The sequence below is a fragment of the Neopelma chrysocephalum genome, unplaced genomic scaffold (assembly GCF_003984885.1).
Source record: "Neopelma chrysocephalum unplaced genomic scaffold, ASM398488v2 Primary Assembly neopelma1_97390, whole genome shotgun sequence".
Taxonomy (NCBI): domain Eukaryota; kingdom Metazoa; phylum Chordata; class Aves; order Passeriformes; family Pipridae; genus Neopelma; species Neopelma chrysocephalum.
In genome coordinates this window covers 6183009-6207099 of record NW_020926031.1, presented here as the reverse complement: position 1 = coordinate 6207099, position 24091 = coordinate 6183009, and the positions used below count along the sequence as shown (strand labels likewise).

The 24091-nt window shown below is 42.6% G+C and overlaps 1 protein-coding gene across 5 annotated transcripts in view; it reads right to left on the bottom strand.

The window, feature by feature from the left end:
• Window positions 1–24091, bottom strand: part of ARHGAP22 (Rho GTPase activating protein 22) — a 149124-nt gene that overhangs the window by 14257 nt on the left and 110776 nt on the right. For 3 of the 5 annotated variants that reach the window (XM_027672265.1, XM_027672263.1, XM_027672266.1), the window contains 3 exons: window positions 22999–23175; window positions 4006–4213; window positions 113–245 (listed from right to left, as the gene is read on the bottom strand). In XM_027672265.1, coding sequence (XP_027528066.1) covers window positions 113–245; window positions 4006–4213; window positions 22999–23175 — 518 coding nt within the window. Of the gene's footprint in view, window positions 1–112; window positions 246–4005; window positions 4214–9664; window positions 9930–22998; window positions 23176–24091 lie in introns of those variants that run through there. The other 2 variants (XM_027672264.1, XM_027672267.1) reach the window with 2 other exon arrangements.

Here is a 24091-nt window from a genome sequence, read left to right as displayed (position 1 = left end):
TTCATTGATTTAAATCAAGATTGAAGAATGATGAGAAAAAAAAATTCGTACTACACTGAGTCTGGGGAACAACCTCTGATGTAGAAGGAGGCAGATTAGAAGGATCACTGACCTCTCCCTCATCTTTTGAGAGTAGTTGTCCACAAGAAAGAAAGTCTTCATATTTGGCAAAGGGGATGACAGGCTCTGGCAGCTCTCGAAGGTAAAGCTTCAGGAGGGACGCCACAGTGTGAACATCTGTGTTGCTGCAACAGAGAAGAGGGAAGGAAATTTAGAAACCCACACTACTGCAAAGTTTGATGCCTTTCACTTGGGGTGCATCAAGGTCCCTCTTAGAGACAGGGACAAAGTAGGCACATGGAAGGAAGTTCTTCACAACGTGTTTGTACTAGACAGGAGGGTCTACCTGGAAACAAGGGAAATCTCCCATTTTGTCAAGATATAAATGCACCTGAGGCAACACTGGCAGTGGAAGGGATATGCCCATGATACTGCTTCAGGTAGGGTGGCACTGTGGTTCCTCAGCCAATGTGGATCAGGAATGCGAGCAATACAGTCCAGGCAAGTGCACAGTGAACACACAGCATTGATAATAGAGTTCAGCTCCTGATTCCATGAAACATAAGCTCTTGGCCTCCCACTGATCCTTCCCAATACTCTCCCCAGCCAGCACACACATACATGTGATGGGCCAGGCTCCCAAGTGTCCTGGTCAATCGTTAGGAAAAAAATGGAGGAAGCTGTATTTCCTCCAGGTCTTCTATTGCCATTTGGCATGGCTGCCTGGCTTGTGGGTCACATCCCCTTCCCCATACTGGGGTATCTGGCATTTCCTAGCACATCTGTTATGATAGGATATCAGCTTTTATTTTCTCTCCTAATCCCAGAACTTCTTTTTCCTCTTTTCTCTCCTTTGCTTTAAGTTGGGTTTGAGGTATTAGATAGCATGATGAAGATGCACCTGTTCTTCCCTTTCCAGCTATCCAGCTTTTGGTGTATGGCAATACCTCTCCCTCATTTCAAGTTTCCTGTTTTACAACTTTGTTAATCACTGCAGATGACCTCCTCAAAGGTTTTGGCTGTTGGAAGTCTAAACAGGTTTTGTCACCAGCTCCTCCCTACCCACCATTATTATGGCAGTCTTCAAAGAAGAGAAAAACACATCATAAACATTGGGCAAGGGAACTTCAAATCTCTCTTCTATCCAAAATCTGAATCTCTTCTACTTAGTATACTTTTAAGCATTTTTGGAAGACACGGCTAAAACAAAACTGGAAAAATTACAACAGATACCACTTGCTTCTAATCCTGCTAAAGCTATTCCTATTAAACAGCTCCATCATATTTGAGAATACCACAGTTTCACACTGGTTTTCTTCAGTTGATTATAAACATTCTACAAATGAGATCAGTACCATTATTCATTATTCTTTTTTTTTCTTTAGTGCAGACTTTCAGGCATGGATGGTGGATATGACTATCACTGAGCAGCAGAGCCCAGACTACAGCTTCAGGGCTGCTGGCTGCAGTAGCTGTTTCATCCACGATGCCATGTGAAATCCAGCCAAACTTTCAGTGGCATGAAAGTGCAATAGGAGCAGACTGCTGTAGGTGCTTCCAAAACAGCAACACCTGGCCTTTCATAAGAACATGCATATGCATTAAAAAGCCAAATTGGAAAAGCAAGCCTTTTAAAAATAAATATTTTAATTATCAGTCATCACAGAGATCTGATCCACCATGGGGCAGACAGGCTCTAACTGTCTGGAAGATCACTGTAGTTACAAAAGACACCTACAAGTGCTGACTGCAACTAGGAAATAAGAAAGGATATTCCTTTCACTACACCTGATTTGGAAAGAAGCATAAAGATTTTACATTTCTGTTGCCTAAGTATCCCAGGTCATACCTAGATAGTTTTAGTTACACACAGAGAAAATTATGTTAGCTAGGAGGAGGAACATTTCACTTAACCAGAGTGTAACTGCCTCTCCCTTGTTCCTATCTGTGACTATACATATACATAAGATAGATTATACATATACAAGAGCAGAGAGCTGGGTCTGCAAGTTGCAGTGGACACTGTGGAAAAAGCAAAAGGCAATAACTGGGAGACCCTCAACTATCAGGCCAGTCAGGTACCCCAGGCTTGCTTCCTTGAATTCTATACTGAACCTTCAGTTATCATATCACACATCGACTACCTGAAAGGCAGGCATTCCTTTCTGGAGATCTCTAGTTAAAGGGGAGACTTAGATGCAGAAAGCACCTTTATTTCCATAGGCATTTGCACTGGCTAAATAGATCAGTGCTGAGGGTGGTGAGGCACTGAACAGGTTGCCCAGAGAAGCTGTGGATGTCTTATCCCTGGAAGTGTTCAAAGCCAGGTTGTATGGCCTCTGAGCAACCCGGTCTAGTGAAAGGTGTCCCTGCCAATGCCAGGGTAGTTGAAACGAGATCATCTTTAGGGTTCTATTCTGCTTTAAAAATACTGGGTGGAGGCTTGGCTTATCTTTGTAGCAATGAAGTTAGTATAGATAACACTAAAGTAAAACATGAAATTGAAACTGTCATTCCTAATTAACTCCTTCCATAGATACTCCTGTTCCACAGGAGTATAATTGAATGCGTATAAGCATTCAATTAAGATAATTCTAAATCTGAACAAGAACACCCAGACATTCAATTAAAAATACAAAGATTTTTTTTAAGAAAAGATTGAGACAATTTAATGATTTCAAACTTATTTTTTCATGAAAATATTTCTCAATGTTTGACACATCCATTTAGGGAGCAAATACTGTCTGTGGTTAAGAATCAAAGAAAGGAGGATGGGTGGTCTGGGAAGCTGAGGGAAGGAAAGAATTAGAAGAATGTTTCAAATAAACTCCAAAGAAATTCTTCCCAAGATGAGACCAAACACTGTTTCTGCCCACGCAGGAGAGTTCTAGCTCTTCCTGGATAGCAGGCAGGGAAGTTATTGGCAATGTTGAGACTGGTTGCAGGTCCAAGGGAAGTGATCCCCTAAGGTTAATGTGCTGGTAATATATCAGATGCCACCTGCATCACCTGGAAAAATGGTGCTAGTGAGTTCCAGCAAGAAATGATGCCAGGTCTCCAAGACAAGATCCCAGATCTGATCTCACTTATGGACCTGTGAGACAGGGATCAGGCCAGATCTACAAAATGGCCTTGGATCCAAATATCCCTGAATGGTCTCTGCTAGAGTCCAGCCCTATTTCACAAAGCATTATTAAGGTTAGCACAATGCTGACCTTCACTCTGGGTAGCATGTACATGTGACAGAGTAGAGGAAATACTAGTTACAGGGTATGGACAGGATTTGACTGGAAGGGCCCTGAGAACATTCACCTTTCTGATCATTTGACTGCCTGGGCTCAGGGTCAATGTAGAGAGAGCAGAGCTGAGAGCTGCCCCTTCCCTGGCTGCCCTTGGATGGAGCGCTCAGAGACAGGTCTGACACTCTTCCCGTGGGAACGGATACTAAGCTGAGCATAACACTCTCTGGCATAACAGGGAAGATGTGTGAGATGGTGGTGACTATTCTGAAACCTGGTGACAAAGGAAGAGTCGAGCTATTGCCCCAGGCAGATCTGCTGTGTTTGTGACAAGGGAGAATGCAACATCTGAAAGCAATGAAATACCTAGTTCACCCCGTCATACCCCTTTCTATGAGAGGATCCCACCAACTGCACAGTACCCTGCACCCAAATCTAGCAATGTCATTCAACACATGCTGAAGCTGAAACACTGGAGTAGCCCCGTATAGATTAATGAGCTCATTTTTCCCTTTGCTCAAGCATTGAGCTGAGTAAAGGCCTCTGCACCCAACATCATGCAGGAGAAAGCTCCATCAGCATTTTAAATAAAGAGAATGATGGTGTGGAAAGAACACATAAGCCAGGATAGCCACTGCAAGGATAGCCACTGCCAGATTTTACATGTCAGAAATACACTAGCCTGAATTTGGTGATGTCAACTCACCTGTCAAAAAGGGGTTTCTCTCCACAGTCAAAAGAATCCTGCAGATCTTTGACAAGGTTGGCTTGTCCAGGCATCCGAAAGAGCCCCTCCTCTGTAAGACCTCGCTCCCGAATAAAATCCACACACTGTTCCACCAGGAGTGGGGCCAAGCGCTGGCCATACTTCCGCTCGTACTGTACGGTGTCCTCCAACCGCTGTCCAAAGATCCCTGACAGCAGAGAGCAAGAAAGACATCTGGGTGTCAGCTTAAACTCCTCTTGAGCTACTGCTCAGGGCTTACAAGGAGGGGAAACTTTCACATGGAGGGGAGAGCCTCTGTGAAGGCCCAGTTTCTAACAGACTCTGAAGAAAAAAATTATTTTAAAAGCAAGAATTATATGATGAATGATTTTTTTCCTCTTCTTAAGAGTGCTTCAAATTGTTCTCTGCCCTAAGCTAGTTCATATCTCATACACAAGGAAGGTGGGTTTAAGATTATGCTTATAGTAATCCACATCCGTGCTGAGTTTGAATTAAGTAATTATACTGTTATTGCATCTTCTGTCCTAAGAAGACCAAAACAAAGGCTACACTGACTTTACGGGACACATTTCCTTTCTGCATGCACGCTTCTCTTAGGCTCTTCTCACACAGCTGCCCTCCAGTAGTTTGCAGCCAGCCAGCCCTACAAGCAGCAATCCCACTAGGAAGGGATTGCTAACACTGCAGAGTACAGCTGTCAACGTTAGAAATGGCTATTGTGAGAATCTCCCACCATCTTGAGAGACCCTTTCTGTATCTTTTTCTTTAATTAAACTTGCTGAATGAAAACAAACAAACAAACAAACAGTAAAATGCATGCAAAATCCATTGCCCTTTCTACTAAAAAGTGTGCGCTATATTTCTTGCAGCTTGAAAATATCAAAATCACCAGATTCCCTAAAACCAGATCAGCCTAGGTTAATTCTAAAGTCATATCTACTGTAGACACACATCATCAAGTATGAAGCATGGTCTCTTTCTTCGGGGAACATGAAATTCCTGGCCAATACCAGCTGCTGAATGCCATTACTGGCACCAGATCTTTGAACAACAAGGGGCTCAGGCTGTAAGAGCCAGAGGTCTTAGTTCAATTCCTGCCACTAGGAAACTGCTCCATGTAAAAGGACAGTCACTGAGTTGTGTTCTGAAATTCTAACACCCTACAGTGTGTGGTGGAGTCATGGAGGACAGCATCCAAGTTAATCACATTTTGGTCATAAAAATTCAGTAAGTGAGGGAATCCCAGAATTTCAGATGACAACAGACCATAGCAGATAGGAAATTCTATTTAAAGATTTCTCAAAGCAAGAGAAAGCTTTCTACAGATATCAAGATTTTCAGATTGTTCATTCAGCAGTTAAACCTGCAGTTTTAAAAAAAAAAGCAGCATGCAATATTGGAGTTACACTGTTCCACAACCAATAGCCAGAAGCAGTGTTTAATGGCTGCACTTATGTGCTTATACCAGGCCAGGGAATTTGGTCATTTCTTAAGGCTCTACTTACCTTCCTGCTAGTGACCACGTGTTCCATTTTTACTTTAGTGCTATATTCATAAGAGGCTGATAACTTCTGGCAGGAAGCTTCCTAATGCCTGTTCACTGTTCTTCATAGGAGATACCATGTCAAACCATACCTGCTTTCTATTTTCAGTCCAACCCTGCTGAATCCTCAGTGAAGCAAACCTTTTGTTATCAGTTTCAACTCCCTGAATGAAAGCTTCAAGAAGGATCCTGAATTCCAATTTCCTTTCCCTGCCTGTTTGTTATACATCAGAAGACAGAAACCTTCCTTACACCACAGCCTACACAACTGCATTATAGTATCAAAGCCGGAGGGCCATGAAAAGTCTCAAAGGAAATTCCCTCATCCTGGCAGGAGGGCATGCCCTGGAGCATGGGAGCGACTTATCTTTATCACTGTATATACTGGATTTATTGCAGAGTAAAGGTTTTACTAGTTCTCATTTCTAATCTGTTTGAATTTTCACTGAGTTGGGTGTCTCTGAAGTCACGTTCTAGGACAGGGAATGTCTTCCTGCTTTTGCACAGGTTGCTTGGTAATCTCATCACATAATCCCTGCTGTCATGATGGGGCATATCTATTTCCTTTAAATGATACATGTTGTTCACTCTTCTAGATGCAAGACATATAGGTTCAGGGAGGTCAGCCTGTGGTAGATAGCAGCAGGGCAATAGCAGCCCTATTTTCTCAGATCTCTACTTGTTGAATCACAGCCCTGTTTCCTAATGTGTCTGTTTAGAGAAGAGTGTGGGAAAGAAGTAAATGCTCTGCATTCCCCCAGGCATAAAACATATATAATGTTTTTCTAAAAGCTCACGTTCTGGTGTTCTAGACTTAACTCAGATCAAGAACAAAGGCAGTGTCAGACAGACACATAAGCAAGCACACACAGAACAACTGCACGCATAATCTCCACTGAGGCTTTGTCTACTTTTCCCGAGCCTTGGCTGGTCTGTGGTCAGCAACATGCTCTAATACATTTCAGGCAACATCAGTCCTTGCCTTCAACTTGGATCACAACAGCTGTAGCTTTCTGTAGGTACAATCAACCTGTGAGTGACTTCCGAATAACAAATGGACTACAGTCAAACAGAGACCACTGACACAGAGATTAAGGAATGTGATGCTCAGGAAACAGAGATAGAAGGGGGACCTGCTTTGAGACTCAGATGGAGCAGCAGATGGACCCTTCACAAGCACAGCATCACCATTACTGTCTGCTGCACATCCAGATGTTGGGGATCCCATCTTTCCCCCTTCTCACACATTGAGGTCAGTAACACCTTTTTCTCCTGGATAAAAACAACAATCTTTGGAGGAAACGATGGCACTGAAATATTCTTACACTGCAATACTGCTCCACCTCCCTCCAGACCATTTCAAACAGGTAACAAAAAAAAAAAAGGCATGAGACCAAAACTGACATGATGACATGACTGAGGATGAAGCTGACCTATCCACCACATGATGAGTGAAAGGAATTGGCACAAGTGTGGATTTCTTCTTGTGTGAGTGTGTGCTGAAGGGCTGTGCAAGTGAGATCACACAATCCGCACAGGTCATTTTTTGTGGGAAGGTGACTCTGAAGCCATTGCCAGGCTGAAAGACTTCTCCCAGCCCAGCTCTCTTAGGTGCCTCCCACCTTGGTTTGGCAGCCCCACTCCAGCCCAACCCCAATTGCAGATCTATGCCTTTCTCTTTACCTTGAATCCTAATTTTTCCGGGGAAGCACTAGAGAAGATCACCAAGCATTGCACAGACCAAATATTTCACCCAAGCTCAGTCTGTTGCTAACTGCAACTTTTCCTCTGTTACATTTTTCCAGTTACACTGCATCTCTGTTTTTTCTTTATCCTACTTTTTTTCGCTGAGCCACAGACAAGGACCACCACAGATACTGCTCAGAAGAAAGACTGCTCTCAGGCCGAGTCTTTTGGCAGTAAGAGCATTATGGTTGGTGTTTAGAGAGAAAAAGCACAGAGCTGCAGCTAGAGTGGGACTGGAAAGTTGGCCTTGGAGAAATTGTTCATCTGTGCAGTGGCTGCAGAACTTGTCCATGGCTTAGAAAGGGAATGCTAAGGTTCATAAAAAGAGGAAGCTAAGAGCTATCTTTGGAATGGGGCTGGAAAGGGACTGTCAAAGGCGAGCAGGAGATGCTGATAGTTCCAGGCTTGCAGAAATCTTTCATGTGGGCATCTGCTGGGGGACCTTGATGAAGCCTGCCCTCAGGAGAATTATCACCAGGGCTCTCTCAGCCACACTGAGAACAGATGTAGCAGATGCGCCTACTTCAGTCTCCCAGGGCTAAACAGGGCAAACTGAGGAAGCGGTGTCCTGCTAGCCCTGTAGTGTTCGTCTCACCTCAGTCAGGTCTCAGAAGAGCTTGTCAAACTATGTTCTAAAATGTCCCTGAAACTACCAGGTTATGACAGCATCTCCGTGTCGGACAGGGACTGCCCTGCCTTGCAAGGAAAAGCTAATGTGGAGCCAGTCACACACAGCCTCATCTGCCGGTTCCTCGAGGCACAGGCCTGTTTTTAATCACTGGGGCCTGCAGCTGAGACTGAACTTGGCAGCGCTTCACTCCATTTGATGATCCCGCTGGAAGACATTAAAGTCTTTTTCTTCATTCAGAAGAAGGGGAGCCAGTGCCATCTAGTCACACTCCAGACAGAATTAGGCTGGAAATAAAGCCAAAAGATTGCTAGCAACCTAAGGGTTAACTTTCCTTGTCATACCCTTATCTATAGTTAGGCCCTTTTGTTTGGTTTCAAAGCAGAAAAAAACTCCAGCATGCCTGGAACCACATCCTTAATCTCAGAAAGATTCAAGAGATACAAAAAAAATGGGCTAGCAGAGCTACAGAATTTCTTTCCTCCACTCCAACAAGCTGCCTCTGTTCTTTAAAGATTTAGGTGACTCTTTGTGGAAAAAGCGAGCCAGGAATGATGTACTGACTAAGACACAGACAGGCTTTCTGTCCTGGCCTGAATAGCTCACCCACCAGCTCCAGGCATACAAAGCCTATACATTCAGCTATGCTGTCCAGACATGCAGTGGGCAGGAAAATATATGCTCTCTGCTACATTTTTCCTCTTCAGAGCTCTGATTTCAACCAAAATAAACTAAAGACAGAGATAAAGTCAGTTTTTGAGTAGATTTTTTTCATGGGGAGGACTGAGGACTCCGTATGTGCTTAAAGGGGGAAAAGTCCAGACACACCTACGTCAGCTGTATGTACAGCTTATTACACACACGTTAAAAGATGTGTGGGAAGATAATCAGGCTTACACCTGGATGCTGCTGTACAACAGAACATACACCCGCGCACGCATGTGGTGCCTCACAGACAGGCAGTTTACGGATATAAAGATTGTGTACGTGCTCACCTGCACAGGTAAGTGCCTGCTTTAACCTTCCCACTTTCATTCTTACTTTCCCATTTATCTGTCCCTCTCACACATGAAAGCACTGGGCAGGTATTCAGATCATGGGCAGATATTCGGAAATGCATTTGCTTCTACAGCACAAAACACATACAAACCTATAACTTGTTTCCCCTCCCCTAGCCCACCCAAGCACACACTATGTGAATTACTGCAGCAGCAACAGAAAAAAGAATCGCATGGTAGGAGCCATATGTACCTAAGGAAAAGATAGTCCTGAACAACTAAGCATTCCAGCCAGCCAAAGAATTCAAGAATGAGGGAAAAGAAAGGAAGCAACAGATAATTAAGAATCAAGAAAAAATTATGAAATAACTTGCTCATGGTCACACAAATGTGGTAGAACTGTGTGTCTTCTGACACTCCACACAAAGACTAGTTTCCATATACTAGAAGCTGATTGTTCTCAATCACATACATCCATTTAAATATTTTATCTAAAAGCAAAGAGAAACACTCCTCCCCAGAACTATCTTCAAATGCTAGCTTGGTCTCCAGTAGTATTTTTGGCCATGGGACAATGACTCTGTCCTTCCCACTCTTTCCCCCTTTGTAAAGTCAGCTCCTATCTTAGATTCTTAGTTTCTGTCTAAGGCTAAACTCAAATATCTGCTTTTCCTCTAGGAAGAAAACCATAACAAATCTAAACTCTGGAAAATCATCTCATACCTCTCGTTCTTGTGCAGCACTCTGCTACATGACAGGCGCTGAGCTTCAAGCAGAAACCAGGCAGTGTCAGACAGCAGGAGCGGCAGAGAAAGAAAGTCCTGACTTCAGGCATCAGACACATTCTGGGTCCCAGCACTGGCAGCTTTCCATTCACCCAGCGCTTCAGAGCGGAGAGCAGCCGATCTGCCCTGGGAGATAATCTCGGCAGCACATCTGGTCTTAGCTCCACAACTCGGCATTAATTATGACTTGTGCAGAAAGCATTTGAAATATCCAATGAGATGCAGAGCTCCCCGGCTCGTTCCGCACAGAGAGGGAGAGAGGAGAAAGACAGGCAGGTAGGGTCTTGCCCACCCTCGAAGCGGCCGCCAATGTAAACAGCAGCTAAGTATGGGTCACAAGTTTTAACAAAGGCATCCCCCATCGGCTCTGTAATATATTCATGCTCTAATTGCTTGTCAGATCTATTCTAGATAGCTGGAAAAGCTGAGCAACAGTTGCCGTCTGCATGCCACACTCTGGATCCCTTCCTGATACAGGCAATATTAGCTGTGCTGCAGGCAACCTGGTGCCCTGGTCTGGCCCCTGATCTGCTTGCAAAGCACCAGAACCAGAAACCTCATTTTGGAGGGGAACATTTCCCCACAGAAGCCTTAGCATGCTCTAAGAGTACCTCCACAGCTCTGGGACATGTTTGAAAGTTTTATAAAGCTTAGGAAAAGCTACAGTCCTTGACCTGTGCAGGTTTTTTGGTACTTATAGCCTCTGTTTTAGCTTTTTACAGAGAAATTGTCTGACAATTAATATCTCAGCTAAATAACTGGTAGGGGAATGAACTAAAAGCTCCTTATATGTGAACCAATACCCAGTCACTTTGCTTGCAGGAAAATATTCACCTCCTCAGCTCCTGCTCTCAGAGAAAGAAGCCTGTAGTTAAGAAAAAGGCTTATCACACAATGCCCCGTGCAGTTATACAGAGGTCAGCTCCCCATCCCATTCACAAAATGCACTCATGTGACTACAAATCTGCAGCAACCACCACCCAAAACCATTTTCACAAAGCTTCTGGGTAATTTTATCAAGTTTAGCTAACTTCTTCTCTCTCTGCAGGGAAAAAACAAAAACAACAACAAAGTTATCCCTGTCCACAGCTGCTCATCTGCTTCAACTATTAAAATATGTCTGTGGTCACTGTATAGAGCACATTCACCTGAACTTAGTGGCCCACCATTTTCTTAGCTACACTGTGGCCCGGCTCGAACACACGTGTCAAAGAAGACACTGACCCAGTAGTCAAGCTCTGAGATTCCAGTCAGTGAGACAGTGTTGTTCCACAACAAACTTCTCTACATTCTCTGTTTTGACCAAAAAGCTCCTGAAGAAAAGAGTACCCCCTCACTACAGGTGAAGGCAGTACCAGGATCAAAAGCTCCAGTTCTTGAAAATGGTGTGATTCTTGGGGCTATCCTGCGCAGTGCCAGGACTTAGACTTTGATGATAATGGTGGATCCCTTCCAACTCAAAATATTCTATGATTGGCAAGGTAGGAAGACATTCCTCAGATATTCAAGGTATACCCTGAGTAGCATGGCATTGCACACCTAGACTCAGAAGCTCAGACAATGCACTAGACACTATTTAAAGCGCACTATAGAATATTTGGAAAGTGACGGAAATCCTTAAACAAAAGGTACAAATAAGATCCTGGGTATTCCTCACCCTTTAATTATCCTCTCTTCCCTTGTTGTGAACACAGCAGGCTGCAGGTTAGGGAGAGCCTGCCTACAGTGCTAACTCTTCTAAATGGCAGAGACACCACCAGGATTTTTGGCACTATTCTCTGGAATAATATCTCAAAATGTGTCCCATCTGTTAATAACGTTATAGCGCCTAAGACTCAGTATTTGGGATAGGAGCCCAGGAGATAGCAAATGCAGACTTTTATTCTTCCATTCACTTCTCCATTTCTGTTTTCCATCTCTCAAAACACAGAATCAAGGAAGTATCCAATGAAATAGAAAGTCGTGCTGTTTAACATGGATATTGCTATACCCAAAGTATAATTAACCTGTGAAATTCACAGTGTCTCTGTGGCCAAGGGCACAGCATGACTCAAAGCATGATTAGACTTCTCCAGAGCCTATAATGCTATGAGTTGTAAGAAAGATGATGAAACTGATGCAAACTCAGATTTCTGAGTTTTCCAAAGAGCAAACACAAATCTCTGGTGAGAGAAAAAAGCTGGAGCACACGCTTGCTCACAGAAGCATCATAACTAAAGCAGAAAATGGCAGCTGCCTCAGTTTGTTCCCTGCACAAGGTAACTGTGCAGCTATAGGTGTCCTGTGACAGCAACATTGTGCTGCACTCTCCAGTTACCACCTATCTTCTTACATGAAACAACTCTCAATACTTTTAAAAACATGTTAAAGTTTGTGACTTAGACTATAGAATATGATGAGACTGGAATAAACACAATATAGATATATATAAATATAAAATTTCTCTTCTTGTTGAATTTCCAGGTCATACTTGGATCCTGCTTTCTCTGTTAACCCCATTTTCAACAATGAAATCCAAGACACACACATAATCACTGGATTGCAGAGGCTGAAGACTCTAAAAGTATACTTGACACTGCAAGAATTGCAATAAAATCCAAAGAGTTGTCCACATTGCGTATAAACTACCATCTGGTAGTTTTCACCTGGAGATCTCCCCATACACATGTGCCAAGGAGTAAAGGAGTAATGGAGATTGAACTCCCATTTTCCCCACTTGTATGAAGTTGTTTAACTGTAGAAAAGTTTACCACTTGGCAGATCTTATTTTCTAAAGAAGAGCTTAGGTTTTTTAGACAGTAAATCTCGCATGAACTTGCTGCTGGGAAACTGGAGGCATTTTCTTTCCCAGTGTCATTGTAGGGACAGAATCCTAGCAATGCTCTCATGACCTAGCACCACTGCAGTTACTCTGTTGCAGTTACCGAACACAGAGAAAGCATCCTGCCTACATATGTCACTACAAGCCTTGAGACTGGCTGGGAAGTTCACTACAGCTCACACAACCTCTGAAAATCCAAGCATGTTTTCAGCTTGACATCTAACTCAGGTGAAATTCAGTCTTGAATCTGGTTGCAACAGACAGGAGTGGTGAACCCGCATGAACTCAGAAAATATTCCTTCTCATCTCTGATTGTCAGCAAACTTGTTGGCTTCTACAGCTCTAGCAAGTGCCCATAGGGTGTGGGTATTTTTAGATACAGGCTTAGAGTATTAGCTAATGCACTCAAGCGGATCTGAGGGAGTTCAGAGCTAGGAAATTGCTCTATTTGTACAGAAAGGGCCTAGTATCAAAGTTAAAACCAGAGATGAAGTTCCCTTATTTTCAAGAAGGTTGAGCCTTATACAGGCTCATTTTTTAATTCAGGTAAGCACAGGCACTTGAACATATTATATCTGCTGAAAGCTGGCAGTGAATTGGCTACAGATCATCAGTCACAAAGTTGAACCCAGCAGGAAAGACTTCAGCAGTATGTCCTCTATACAGAAAATTTCCCTGCCACTTTCCTCCCTCCCTAGACTCTTTGGTCAGAACCTTCTCCAAAAAAAATTATGACCCCACACCCCTCACCTGCTGGGGTCTCCACCTTTACTGGTGAAATGAAATCTTCTGAGAATAAACAGGCTTCTGCTTACTGACTGATAAAACAGTTCACTCTGGGTTAAAGATTAGCAAATAGCTATACTCACTCTTCCATGACAGCAAATTCTGCCTAACCTGTGTGAGGTGTCTTCCCAGCTCTCCAAAACACATCAGAAAAGGTACTGTCTAAGGAACACAGTAAATTACCCTGCCTTGGACTCTGACCAGTTTATGCTCTAAAATTGAGATTTTAACTGTGTGCTCACTGAGAAAAGATGATAAACAAACCTAAACATCACTTAACCACGGCATTCTGAATCCAGAGCCAACCCCCTGTGTTTATTGTTCTGTTTCTCTCTAAACAAAGGGAAGAGTATTTAGAGAACAAAACATCAAGAGCAACAAAAAATGCCTTTTAGCAAGCAGTGATCTGGACAAACGTGCCCTGGAAAACTTCTTTCTCCCCACAACCTAAGATCATATTTTACAGAACCTTTTTGTTTACTGACTCTTGCATATGTCTCTCTATGTTTAAAAAAGAGCTTCCATACCACTGTCATAAGCTATGTCTGTAGAAAGCCCCTGACCAGCAGATCATCTCTTTCAAGTGTGCTGCATGTTGATGTCTCCAATGCACAGAAAACTTTACAAAAATTCTGGGTATAAGTAAGTTAAAAAATAGTTATGACATAGTATAATTGTTGCCACCAGTGTTTCATCACTAGAGATAGATGAGAATTCCAGCTGTGGGTTCAAATGCAAGGATCATGGAGTCTGAAACCTGTTGCTGATCCTCATCCTTAGTACAGAATGAAATGATTTATCTGGATTTCTGACCATCTAGAAACCTGGCAGGGCTGTGATCTAGACTCACAACCAGAATTTAGCACACCAGGAACTTTTACCCATTCAGAAAACCAAACAGGTTTATGTCTTGCAGCTTTTCCACATCCCAAGACTTCCCATATGCCAAGGTTGAAAACGCAAGCACAATCAGTCACCGAGATGCAGATAGGATCAACACTGAACACACCGGATGATTATCCAGCTCCAACTTCATCAGAAATACCTCTGTCAGTCTCTAACTTGCAATTGTAAAACTCACTACCAGGTAAACTGTGTGTGGTTTCACTTTTTTGTATGGTCAAACGCAATCAATGGCAAAAACTGTTACCTAATTCCCATATATTTTTCTTTATCCTCCACCAACCAACTTAAATCTTCAATCAATAAAAAGCACAACTTATAGCTTCACCACCCAAGCAATAACATCATCTCAGTTCCAGCAACAGCTGAACCTGACTGGCTGTGCTTGGGGAAAGGATGGCAATTAGTTCCAATTTGTTAAGTGGATAAACATTTCAGTAAATTTGCTAGCCTATCAAGAACACTTCTAGAAGAGGTAAAGAGCTGAATGTTCCCTTCTCTGACCTGCAACTCAGAAGGCATGAAGGGGAAATTGCAAGTCCAATTACATGATGATGAAAGAGGAAAAAAAAGGAGCAACTGTGGAGGGTAGAAGGATAACATTAGAAAGAAAACAGGAAAAGAGAGACAGGGTGGATTTATTTGTTCTTGACTCCTAAATGGTTAAAATTGCAACTTGCAAGGAGCAGGTTACCATTCCCTTTCATTCAGTAATCACATATCCTCATAACATTCATCAAAGGACTAATACACAGAAATTAAAATACTTGCCTGCAAGCTGAGAAACATCACAATAACATGTTTGTCCCATTAATACACAGCCAGGATGTGCAGTGAGAACCATCAGTGTTTTAAGGACTGTCAGCTTTCAGACATCAAGCACAAATCTAATGATTACAGGAGTGGTCTCACCGAGAAACCACCAGTGTAGGGGGTGGTGTTGGTCAGACCAAGTGCTACAGGCAGCAGGCACCAACAGCGTGACAAATGCACAGCCACTGTCACCTCTCCATGGCTGAAGAGAAGAGGAAAGCAACCCATTATTGAAGCAAACACAAGCTTCATCGTATTTTATCTAAAGCTGAACTGCTCCTCACAATACAAGGCATATGAAGCTAATGACTACCTCCAAAATCTTTCTTTGATTGCCCAGGTAGATTGATCTTCTATGAACACAAATAATTTTATTTTTTAATCCATATGTTATTTTTATTGTGACAATGAATTTCACATTTCAATTGTGCTCTACAGGAAACCCAATTTTTTTTGGTTCAAACCTCGTCACTGTGCACTGTTCAAATTCTCCTTAGATGTGTCATTTTATCCATCAGACCTTCCTGCCATTTTCTCTTTTCCAAGAACATTTCTAAAGTAATTTTTTTTAGGAAATGGATTCAGATGGATACATTTTACATCTTAATTGCTTATACAACTTCTGGAATCCAAGACCAATTCAGGGAAGAGCTTGTATTAAAAATTCTACCCTGAGCTCAAAAAACCCTTCCTAGCACAAGTTTCATTCAAATGAAAACATAACCTTATGATGTTTCATTTTATCAAATCAGCATTTCCCAACCAAAAGAAGTTCCATCAAGCAAATCCCATGAAAAGCTTTACTCTGTTCACCTGGAAATGTTACAAGTCATTTCTGTTTGTAGTTTTTCTCTACCTGCTATCTGGTTGAGCAGAGGCACCGAGAAGCTGCCTGTCATTCCCCAGCTCAGGGTGCCTGCTCTTTGGTGCCCCAGACTGCCCACGGTAACAGATAAAGCACTTCAAATTCATTCACCTGATGCCAAACTGCATTATCCTTCAGGAGGCACCAGAACTAAGTTGGCTAATGACAGCTGGAGATGGTGCTGCAGTGCAGAACTCGTGCTGCTGCCTGGGGCTTTTGAAACCAGTAGCGAGTGACTTTCCCTCCTGTCAAGCCCTGACACAGTACTCCAAGAATATCCATTTTTGCTCTGTGTTGACCAGGCTACTGCATGATCTCCACTCAGAAGCCAGACCAGCTTAGGCTCTAATACTGAATGTCACTGAAAGCTTTGACCCAGCAGCTTTAAAGGTGAAATACATGCAAGGAGCAGGGGAGCAGGATCTGACTTCTAAAGTTAAGATCTTCAAAAGTCAGTAAGGAACACCTTTTGCCCTTGACACGCTTCACTTTTGCTTTTAGTTTTAGACCCTTTCATCAAATATTTATACACACTGATAAGAACCATTCTGCATCTTCTCTTCTTCAGGTTAAACAATCCCAGCCTCCTCAGCTTCTCTTAGTATTTTACTTGCCACAATCCTTTAATCATTTTAGTGGTCTTTCACTTGACTCACTCCCATAAGCCCATGTTCTTCTTGTCCAGGGACACCAGAATTGGACAAAAAACTACCAGTGCTGAGGGGAAGGCTCACCTCCCTGAACCTGCTGGCAATGCTCTTCCTAATGCAGCCCAGGAATCTGTCGGCCACAAGGGTGCATTGCTGGCTCATGTTCAACTTGTCCAAGAGCATCCCAGGTGCTTCTCTGTAAAGACGTTTTCCAGTCAGTCAGCTCACAACATGCACTGTTGACTATGTTTATTCATCAACTTCAGGTGCAGGACTTTGCATTACTCTCTGTTGAACTTCGTGGAGTTCCTGTTCACTCATTTTTTCAGCCTGCTGAGACCCCACTAAATGAGGACACAATCATCTGATACACCAATCATTCTTCCCAATATCATCTGCAAGCTTGCTTGAGAGTGTACTCTGTCCCATTTTCCAGGTCATTAACAAAGCTGTTAAACAGTACTGGCCCCAGTGTTACCCTTCACATCCCTAACCAAATTCAGCTACAGGTGTCCTTTTCCTAAGTCTATTCTTGCATGCTCAGTTTCTCTGCATTCCCCTTCTTAGGTCACCAGTCCCTGCTTCCACTTCTGTGCTTCCTTTTTTGTAGGAGATGAGCTTTGTCAGGAGCTCCTTGTTCATCCATGCCACCTTTGCTTAGTTACCTGCACAAGGAGGAGTGCTGTTCAAGTTTGACGGAAGTAATCCTTGAAAATCAACATGGTCTCCTGCCCCCCTCCTCTCTCCAGGACCATATCCCATGGGATTCTTCCAAACATACCTCTGAGAAGGTCAAGGTCCAGGGTTCCAGACAGTCTATCTGCCTTCAGAGTAGCTCTTTTACAGACAGTCATTGTCACCTCAGGCAAGTTAGCCGATTGCTCAATATTTCAGATTATTCCTTTACAGAAAATGAGGACAATTGCCTTTCCCTACCTCAAGGCTGTAATATGACAGTAAAATATTCTGGTCATAAAGCATTCATAGAAGACCCAGATGTATCTGACAGAGATAAATTTAAAAAAAGAACTTAATCAGATCTTAGATCTTAAAACTTTCTCTGTTGTAAACAGTTGCAGCAGCAAGATCCGCTCCCAACTCACTTTAGTTACATGCTATATCTCAGTTTCTGTATCCAAAAGCCTACCATCTGCTTGTGACACCTTTGCCTGGGGCAGGGCTAACCAGCACCTCCTTGCAGATGATTCATGCATCCTCTAGTCCTGGGCAAATATCTGAACTCATAACCCCCATCATCTTTCTCTTCCTCTTCCCTTGGCTGGGCCCATCTCCCAGCATTAGACAACAGCAAAGAGCAAACAGCGATAAGCTGCATCAGGCGCCAGCTATCTCTGTGCAGAGATAACAGCACCTGTCAGGCACAACAAACACCCCACGTCACTCCCCACACACCTGGGGGAGCCTGCACAAGGGAAGCCCACCCTCACACCTAGTGAAGGGGCGCCTCTTGACCCAGTCAGGAATCCTACTTGAGACTGTCAGTCAGGGGGAGCCCACTAGCAAGAAAGGGAGCAGAAACCTCTTCTCTGTCTTCACACCGGGCAAGTAACAGAAGCCACCTCTCTGCTCTTCATTACTGTGGTATCTTAGCATCTTAAATTCACTGATATGGCTCTATGCTTATTATGCTCTTACTGGAAAATTCCCATCTTACAGGTGGAAAAATTAAACTCAAATCTCCCAAAACTTAATCCTAGCTTCTAAACAGTCTGGCATCCAGGTGGGTATGCACCTAATACAATACCTGACCCTTCACAACAGGTCATGTTTGCTCTCGTGCACGTGTTATCTGAAAGACATTTACTCATCCAAAGCAGGATTCCTAATTAGGCCTATGTAGGTCTAGTCTTCCATTTACCCATAAGGACATTGACCCAGGAATTAAATTACACCTCAGAGACTTGTCCTCTAGTTCGTAGCTCTCCCCTAATACAAGACATGGTCTGCACAGGGCCCTGGTTGCCAAAAAAACCCCCAAAACATTCTCTGCACTGTTTGCTGGCAGAAGAAGAAAGAATCCACACATCATGGTTTATCTATATGGGAAAGATGTATGGAATTAACGATAGTAGAGTGGCTTCCTCAGTGGACAGTTCCTCAGACCCCACCAGTTAATCAGTGACTATTCCTCCTGAGCAGAGAAACTTCCTGAAGCTCTTGCAACACAATTACTTTGTCACAGGGTAAAGCTCTCCATGTTTGCCTAAGGGAAACACATCCCTTCCAACTACTTCACCTCCCCTGCATCACAAGTAACTGATGAAAGCTTGGGATGAGGAGGAGGAGAAATTAGGATAAAGTAATGGAGAAAGAAAGGGGCTAAGACATGTATTTCTGGCAGAGGAGCAAGGAACTGCTCATGGCAAGACAGAATATGTAAACAGAAGAAAACAAACACAAACATAAATCAAGATTAACAGAGAATTATTCTGTCCCCATGGAGTGTTGGCTGTGTGCTGAGCTGTGAGATAGAGTTATGCCACTTGGCTTTCAACTCAGGCACCAAAAAGCCCAGGTTTTGTATCTCATGGCCAAAAATTCAGTCCTAAACACATTTTGCTCTACAGCTGATGGAAACAAAAATAAGGAAGGAGTGTCAACTGAGAGGTGTGTAGAAGACAAGGGATTTCCTTTTAGTGGCTGTACCTCTTCAGACTAGAAGCACAGCCCCACCCTACATGTACAGAGCTAGGAATGACCTCCTCTCTCTCCCAACTACACCAAATGCATCCACCTTTGGAGGACATTAGCAAGGTCATTCTCACCCAAGCCTATGGCCACAAACCCTTTGCATTTAGCACTATAGCACTGCTACAAGCACTCCACATGAAAAAACAGCTGCTGAACAGCATGACTGTAGGACACAGAGGGACTCTCCAGATAAGCTTTTAGTGGTGTAAACTTGGAACAAAAATTTGTCACAGAAGTAAAAAGGACCACAGGAAACAGTTTTAATCACCCTCTGTCAGAATGTGCTCCAAAACTTACTTCTATCAAGTCACTGTGACAAACTTTTTTCTTAAAGACAATCAAAACATACAGAGTACTCTCAAATCTCAGTTTACAAAATCTTCTGGTCTGAATGAGATGGGCTAGACTCAAGAATGAAGGAGCCTGAAACTCAAGGAAACTTGTTAGAAATTATTTTCCCTGTAAACAAGACAGCTCTTCTTCAAAAGACTCAGGAACTCTAGGATTTTATTTTAAAGCCACATTTGAAGTGTATTTCAAAGAACACATTCCATATGGCTTTTAAAGCTGAATGTGTCTCCTATTCATAATTTGGGATCCTCAGCAGCTTTGGGGAGTTTTCTGTTTTATTTTAAGAAGCCTTTGCTGTTGACCTTTAAGCACAGTTCATGTGCTCGCAGCAACATATAAGAAGGTACCCTCAACCCTTTTTATTTATGTTTCTTCAGTACATCAGCAAAGATTACAGTGTGGTTAAGCCCCCCCTCCCTTTAATCTTTGCATAATTCTTTTTTTACACCATATCAACCTTCTCCAGGGCTGGATATTTGCATATTAATAATGAAGCCTGCTTTTTAATTCCTCCCTTTAGCTTAATATATTAAATAGTGTTGATAGATAAGACTTGGCTCTCCAATTAGTGGTGGTAGCAAAGCAGAGTTCAAATTATTCAATTAAAACAGAGACAGCTATGTTTATTGTCCTCCCACATTTGAATTAAGCTGCAATCTCACTCAGAGAAATTGCCCTGCTCTGATTCTGATGGAGAAGGTGTAAGTTTGATCATTTCTCCAGACTGCCTAAAAACCATTTGGAAAAATTGGTTTGAACATCTTCACTGTTTCATAGTTATTGACATTCCTATGAATTCTTTGCAAAGTGCAAAGAAACTGAGGATGCAGCTCCACAGTTCTTTAAGCCAATTTAAGTGTGGGTTGCAATCAGAATGAACAAGCATGCCCTCCTCTACCCCATCATCTCTCCCCCATGTGCTTATTGTGTTGGAACTACTAGTCTTGCAGCTGCATGGTTAGCAGGACCAAGGAATCAATCTACTTTCAGACTAATCCTCCACCCTTTTTTTTCCCTGCCAGGTCATTTCCTACTGCACAGCTGTGTAACCACTAGTGTGAGCAAAATGAAACCTGATGGGAAGCCATGGTTGCAATGGGAGAAAAAACCCACCCCTGACAGTGTTTAGTACTTCTGTCAGCTCAGAGAAGTGACCACAGCATAAGAATCTGCCCGTGCAGCTTGGACTACAAAGCAGGCATAGCCAAGCTAGCCTCAGTCTGCTGCATTTCAGTATTAAGGCAGAGAGCTCAGGTCAGACTGATTGTCCGGGATGTACCCATATTCTTGTGTAGTTTTAATCCACAGACAGGAAAAATCAATATATAATTGCACTTATTTCCAACTCCGCAAATAGCAGCGCTTCTCTTCCACAGGGCTTAAGCCAGCTCTCACTGACATCCGAAGCAGCCTTTACACTGACATTGATGGAATGAGATCAAATCTGCAGCATGTGAAAAGAGTAACAAACAGAAGCTGCTGTATTCCCCCTTGCACTGCTGTAGTGCCCCTGCCCACTTCCACATCCTCATGATTTCATTTTATGGTTCTATGGTATCTCATAAAGTCCCAGTTCCTGGAATCAGTGTAAGAGTAACAGTATCTGCCTCATTTAAAGAAAAAACAAAATGTTATCTGATAGTTTTGCAGAGAAGTTTAGAGGTACAGAAGAATAGCATATTTATTAGGACAATACTACCCCTTAAACAGACAAACAAAAAAAAGGAAGTCCATCCCTACTTTTATGCCATTCTGATGTTTTTGTTTTTAAAATATTGGGATTTTTAATTATTTATTATTTTAATACTTAAAGATGTTTGCTCTGAAACTACTTCAAGAGACTGTTCAAAACATGAGCAAAAAAACAAGCCAAATTTGCACTGATACCCGCAGTGCTGACAAAACATGCCCTAAAGATGGCTGTTGCTAGAACATGTAGCATTTGTCATGACTGTTCTCCTTTTTCCTCACAGTATTTCTTGGATGCACATTGCAAAGCTGTAAAATACACACTATAAGGTCCACTACAAATGGCCGCAGAAATACCAACTCAGATTCTGAGACTTCTGATGGAAGACTTGCACTGAGCTCAGAGACTAAAAGACCCTTCATTGTGGACTGGAATTCAGAGTGAAAGCAAAACAAGCACAGATTCATGTTTGAGGAGAAATCACGGTAGACCCGTTTCTGCTATGAAGAGGGCTTGTTCTGCCCACAGCACAACAGCATCACACACAACCTCTCAGATCAGATACAAGCAAACTTTTGTACATACGCCCTTTCTGCTAAGTGAAAGAAGGATCTAGGAAAAAATTGCATCAGTAGAGATTTTATCTCCTCCAGGCAAAGCAAATGCTGCTACACAGAAACTCCAAATTTCAAGAGTCACTTGAAAGGAAAAAGGAAAAAAAAACAAACCAAAACCCAACAAGATAAAAGCTACTAACAAACACCAGGTCTTCTTAGTGACCTTGTGGTATTTGAGCCTCCCTCAATTGCATCAAGGTCACTTTTCTCACCCCTACATCCAGGAAAACTAGTAACTTCATTTCTGCAAAAGTAATTGTATTACCTAACCCTTATCTGGCACTTTTTTATCTGTACCCCTCAAAAGATGTCGACAGCACTATCTGCATATGATAACACTATTTGCATGAACTCCATCAGTAACATGCAAGTCACTTCAAAGCCCAGTGTCCAGTACCAAGCCAGCAGCTGCTGTCACTAACATGAACTCAGAAGAAAACAACTATGAACCCTTGTTCTATGCTAAACCACATAAACAACTCCCATCTAATCTACTGAGTTGAGAATTCTAAGACTATGGTACAATATCAATACCAAGAGTCTGGATTTTTTGTTCATTTTAACTACAGGAATTGTCAGCAGCTGTATTACCTTACAGGTGTTCACTCAGCCTGACCCTGTTCTTCCTCAGGCTACAACCCCCACTAAAGCCAGTGAAAGCTTTGCCTTCTCAACTGGGCCCTACGTTAACTAGATTAAAATTGTTGCTGCCTCTGGCTGGTATGGATGTTCAAGATGGGCATCTGCCCTTATGGAAGAAAACCGAGACAACTGGATAGACTCCTTCATGTCCATAAGGATACAAAAGCTCCACAGAATAATTTGCTGTAAAGAACTGAGTAGTGACAATAGCAATATGTTTGTTATCACCACCCATTTCTGAGTCAGTTATACAGTCTGCATGTGCCCTTCCATTCCTGTCCATCCCCTGGCAGGAGGAGGGGGGGGTGAAATCAACCCAATCTCCTTGCTTCAAAACACTCCAGACAATCAAGAGCTTATCTAGACATCTCAGTGATTTTACAGTGTTACACATATCCTAATATCACAAGAATATGTTTTACCTTGAGGCAAATGTTTTAATTTATGTGCATGTGAGCTATTTGCAATACCTCCACCAAATGGAGCCCATATAACCCGTCGGATGGCTTTTACCCAATCTTCCATTTCGTTCTGGGAATTAGCCATGAGCAGGAAAGCCTCATGATTGACAGGCATCTTTTCCCGGTCCCCTGCACCACCTGAAAGACAGAATACAAATCTCTTTTAGTACCTATTTCAGAGGAGAGCAACCAATGCTTAAAACCACTAAAAATCTGGGTCCAAATGATCAAACTATTATTTTAATTGAGCAGTTTTACACACAATTCCTACACATGTGCTGCAGCACCCACAAAGCACAGGTTAATAGAAGATCAAAGCAGAAGTGCAAAATGGGCATTTCCAGTGTGGGAACCTGGAGATGTTGTATCTGCTGTCTCAGCAATAAGAAAGTGAAAGCACAGGCTGTAAGATCCCAGAGGAAAAGTATGTAATTAATTCCACATACCTGAGCTGAGACATTGAGAGATTATTACCCAGAAAGGGGACCAAGGGAATTGTAAGACATTTTAATGCTTCAGATGCAGAAGTCACAAGATTATCCACTTTCCCAAGTCCTAGGGAATTTCTAATCTCAATACAAAGAAAGAGACCCATTCTGATTTTGAATCCTATTCAGAAGAAAGTTAAGACCTGGGAATATGAATCTGACTCTTCCACTTGACACAAGAACTTCAGGAGCTACTAACGTTGGCACGCAACATCTCAGAAAAGTACTGACCAGAGTATCAAATCCACTGAAGCTGTCACATGCATGTGTCACTTGTGGATACTTCAAGACTTGAAACATTTTCACCCTTCTTTTCCTGTTTCCTTTTAAGGTCAGCACTCACTTCAGTCAATTTAAATCTTCCCCTCACCCCTCATTTTATTTTCCAGAGCTGGATACAACCTATGACTGAGTACCACATAAACACACAAAAGTTTTACAAGAGCAGCCTCTGTATGAAAAGGCTACTGATCCCATCCAACACAGCAGCTGCATCACTGGGGGCCTGGAGCTTCTCCATCACCATGGAAACTGCTTTGGCTTTGCTAAGGGGATAACATCTGAGC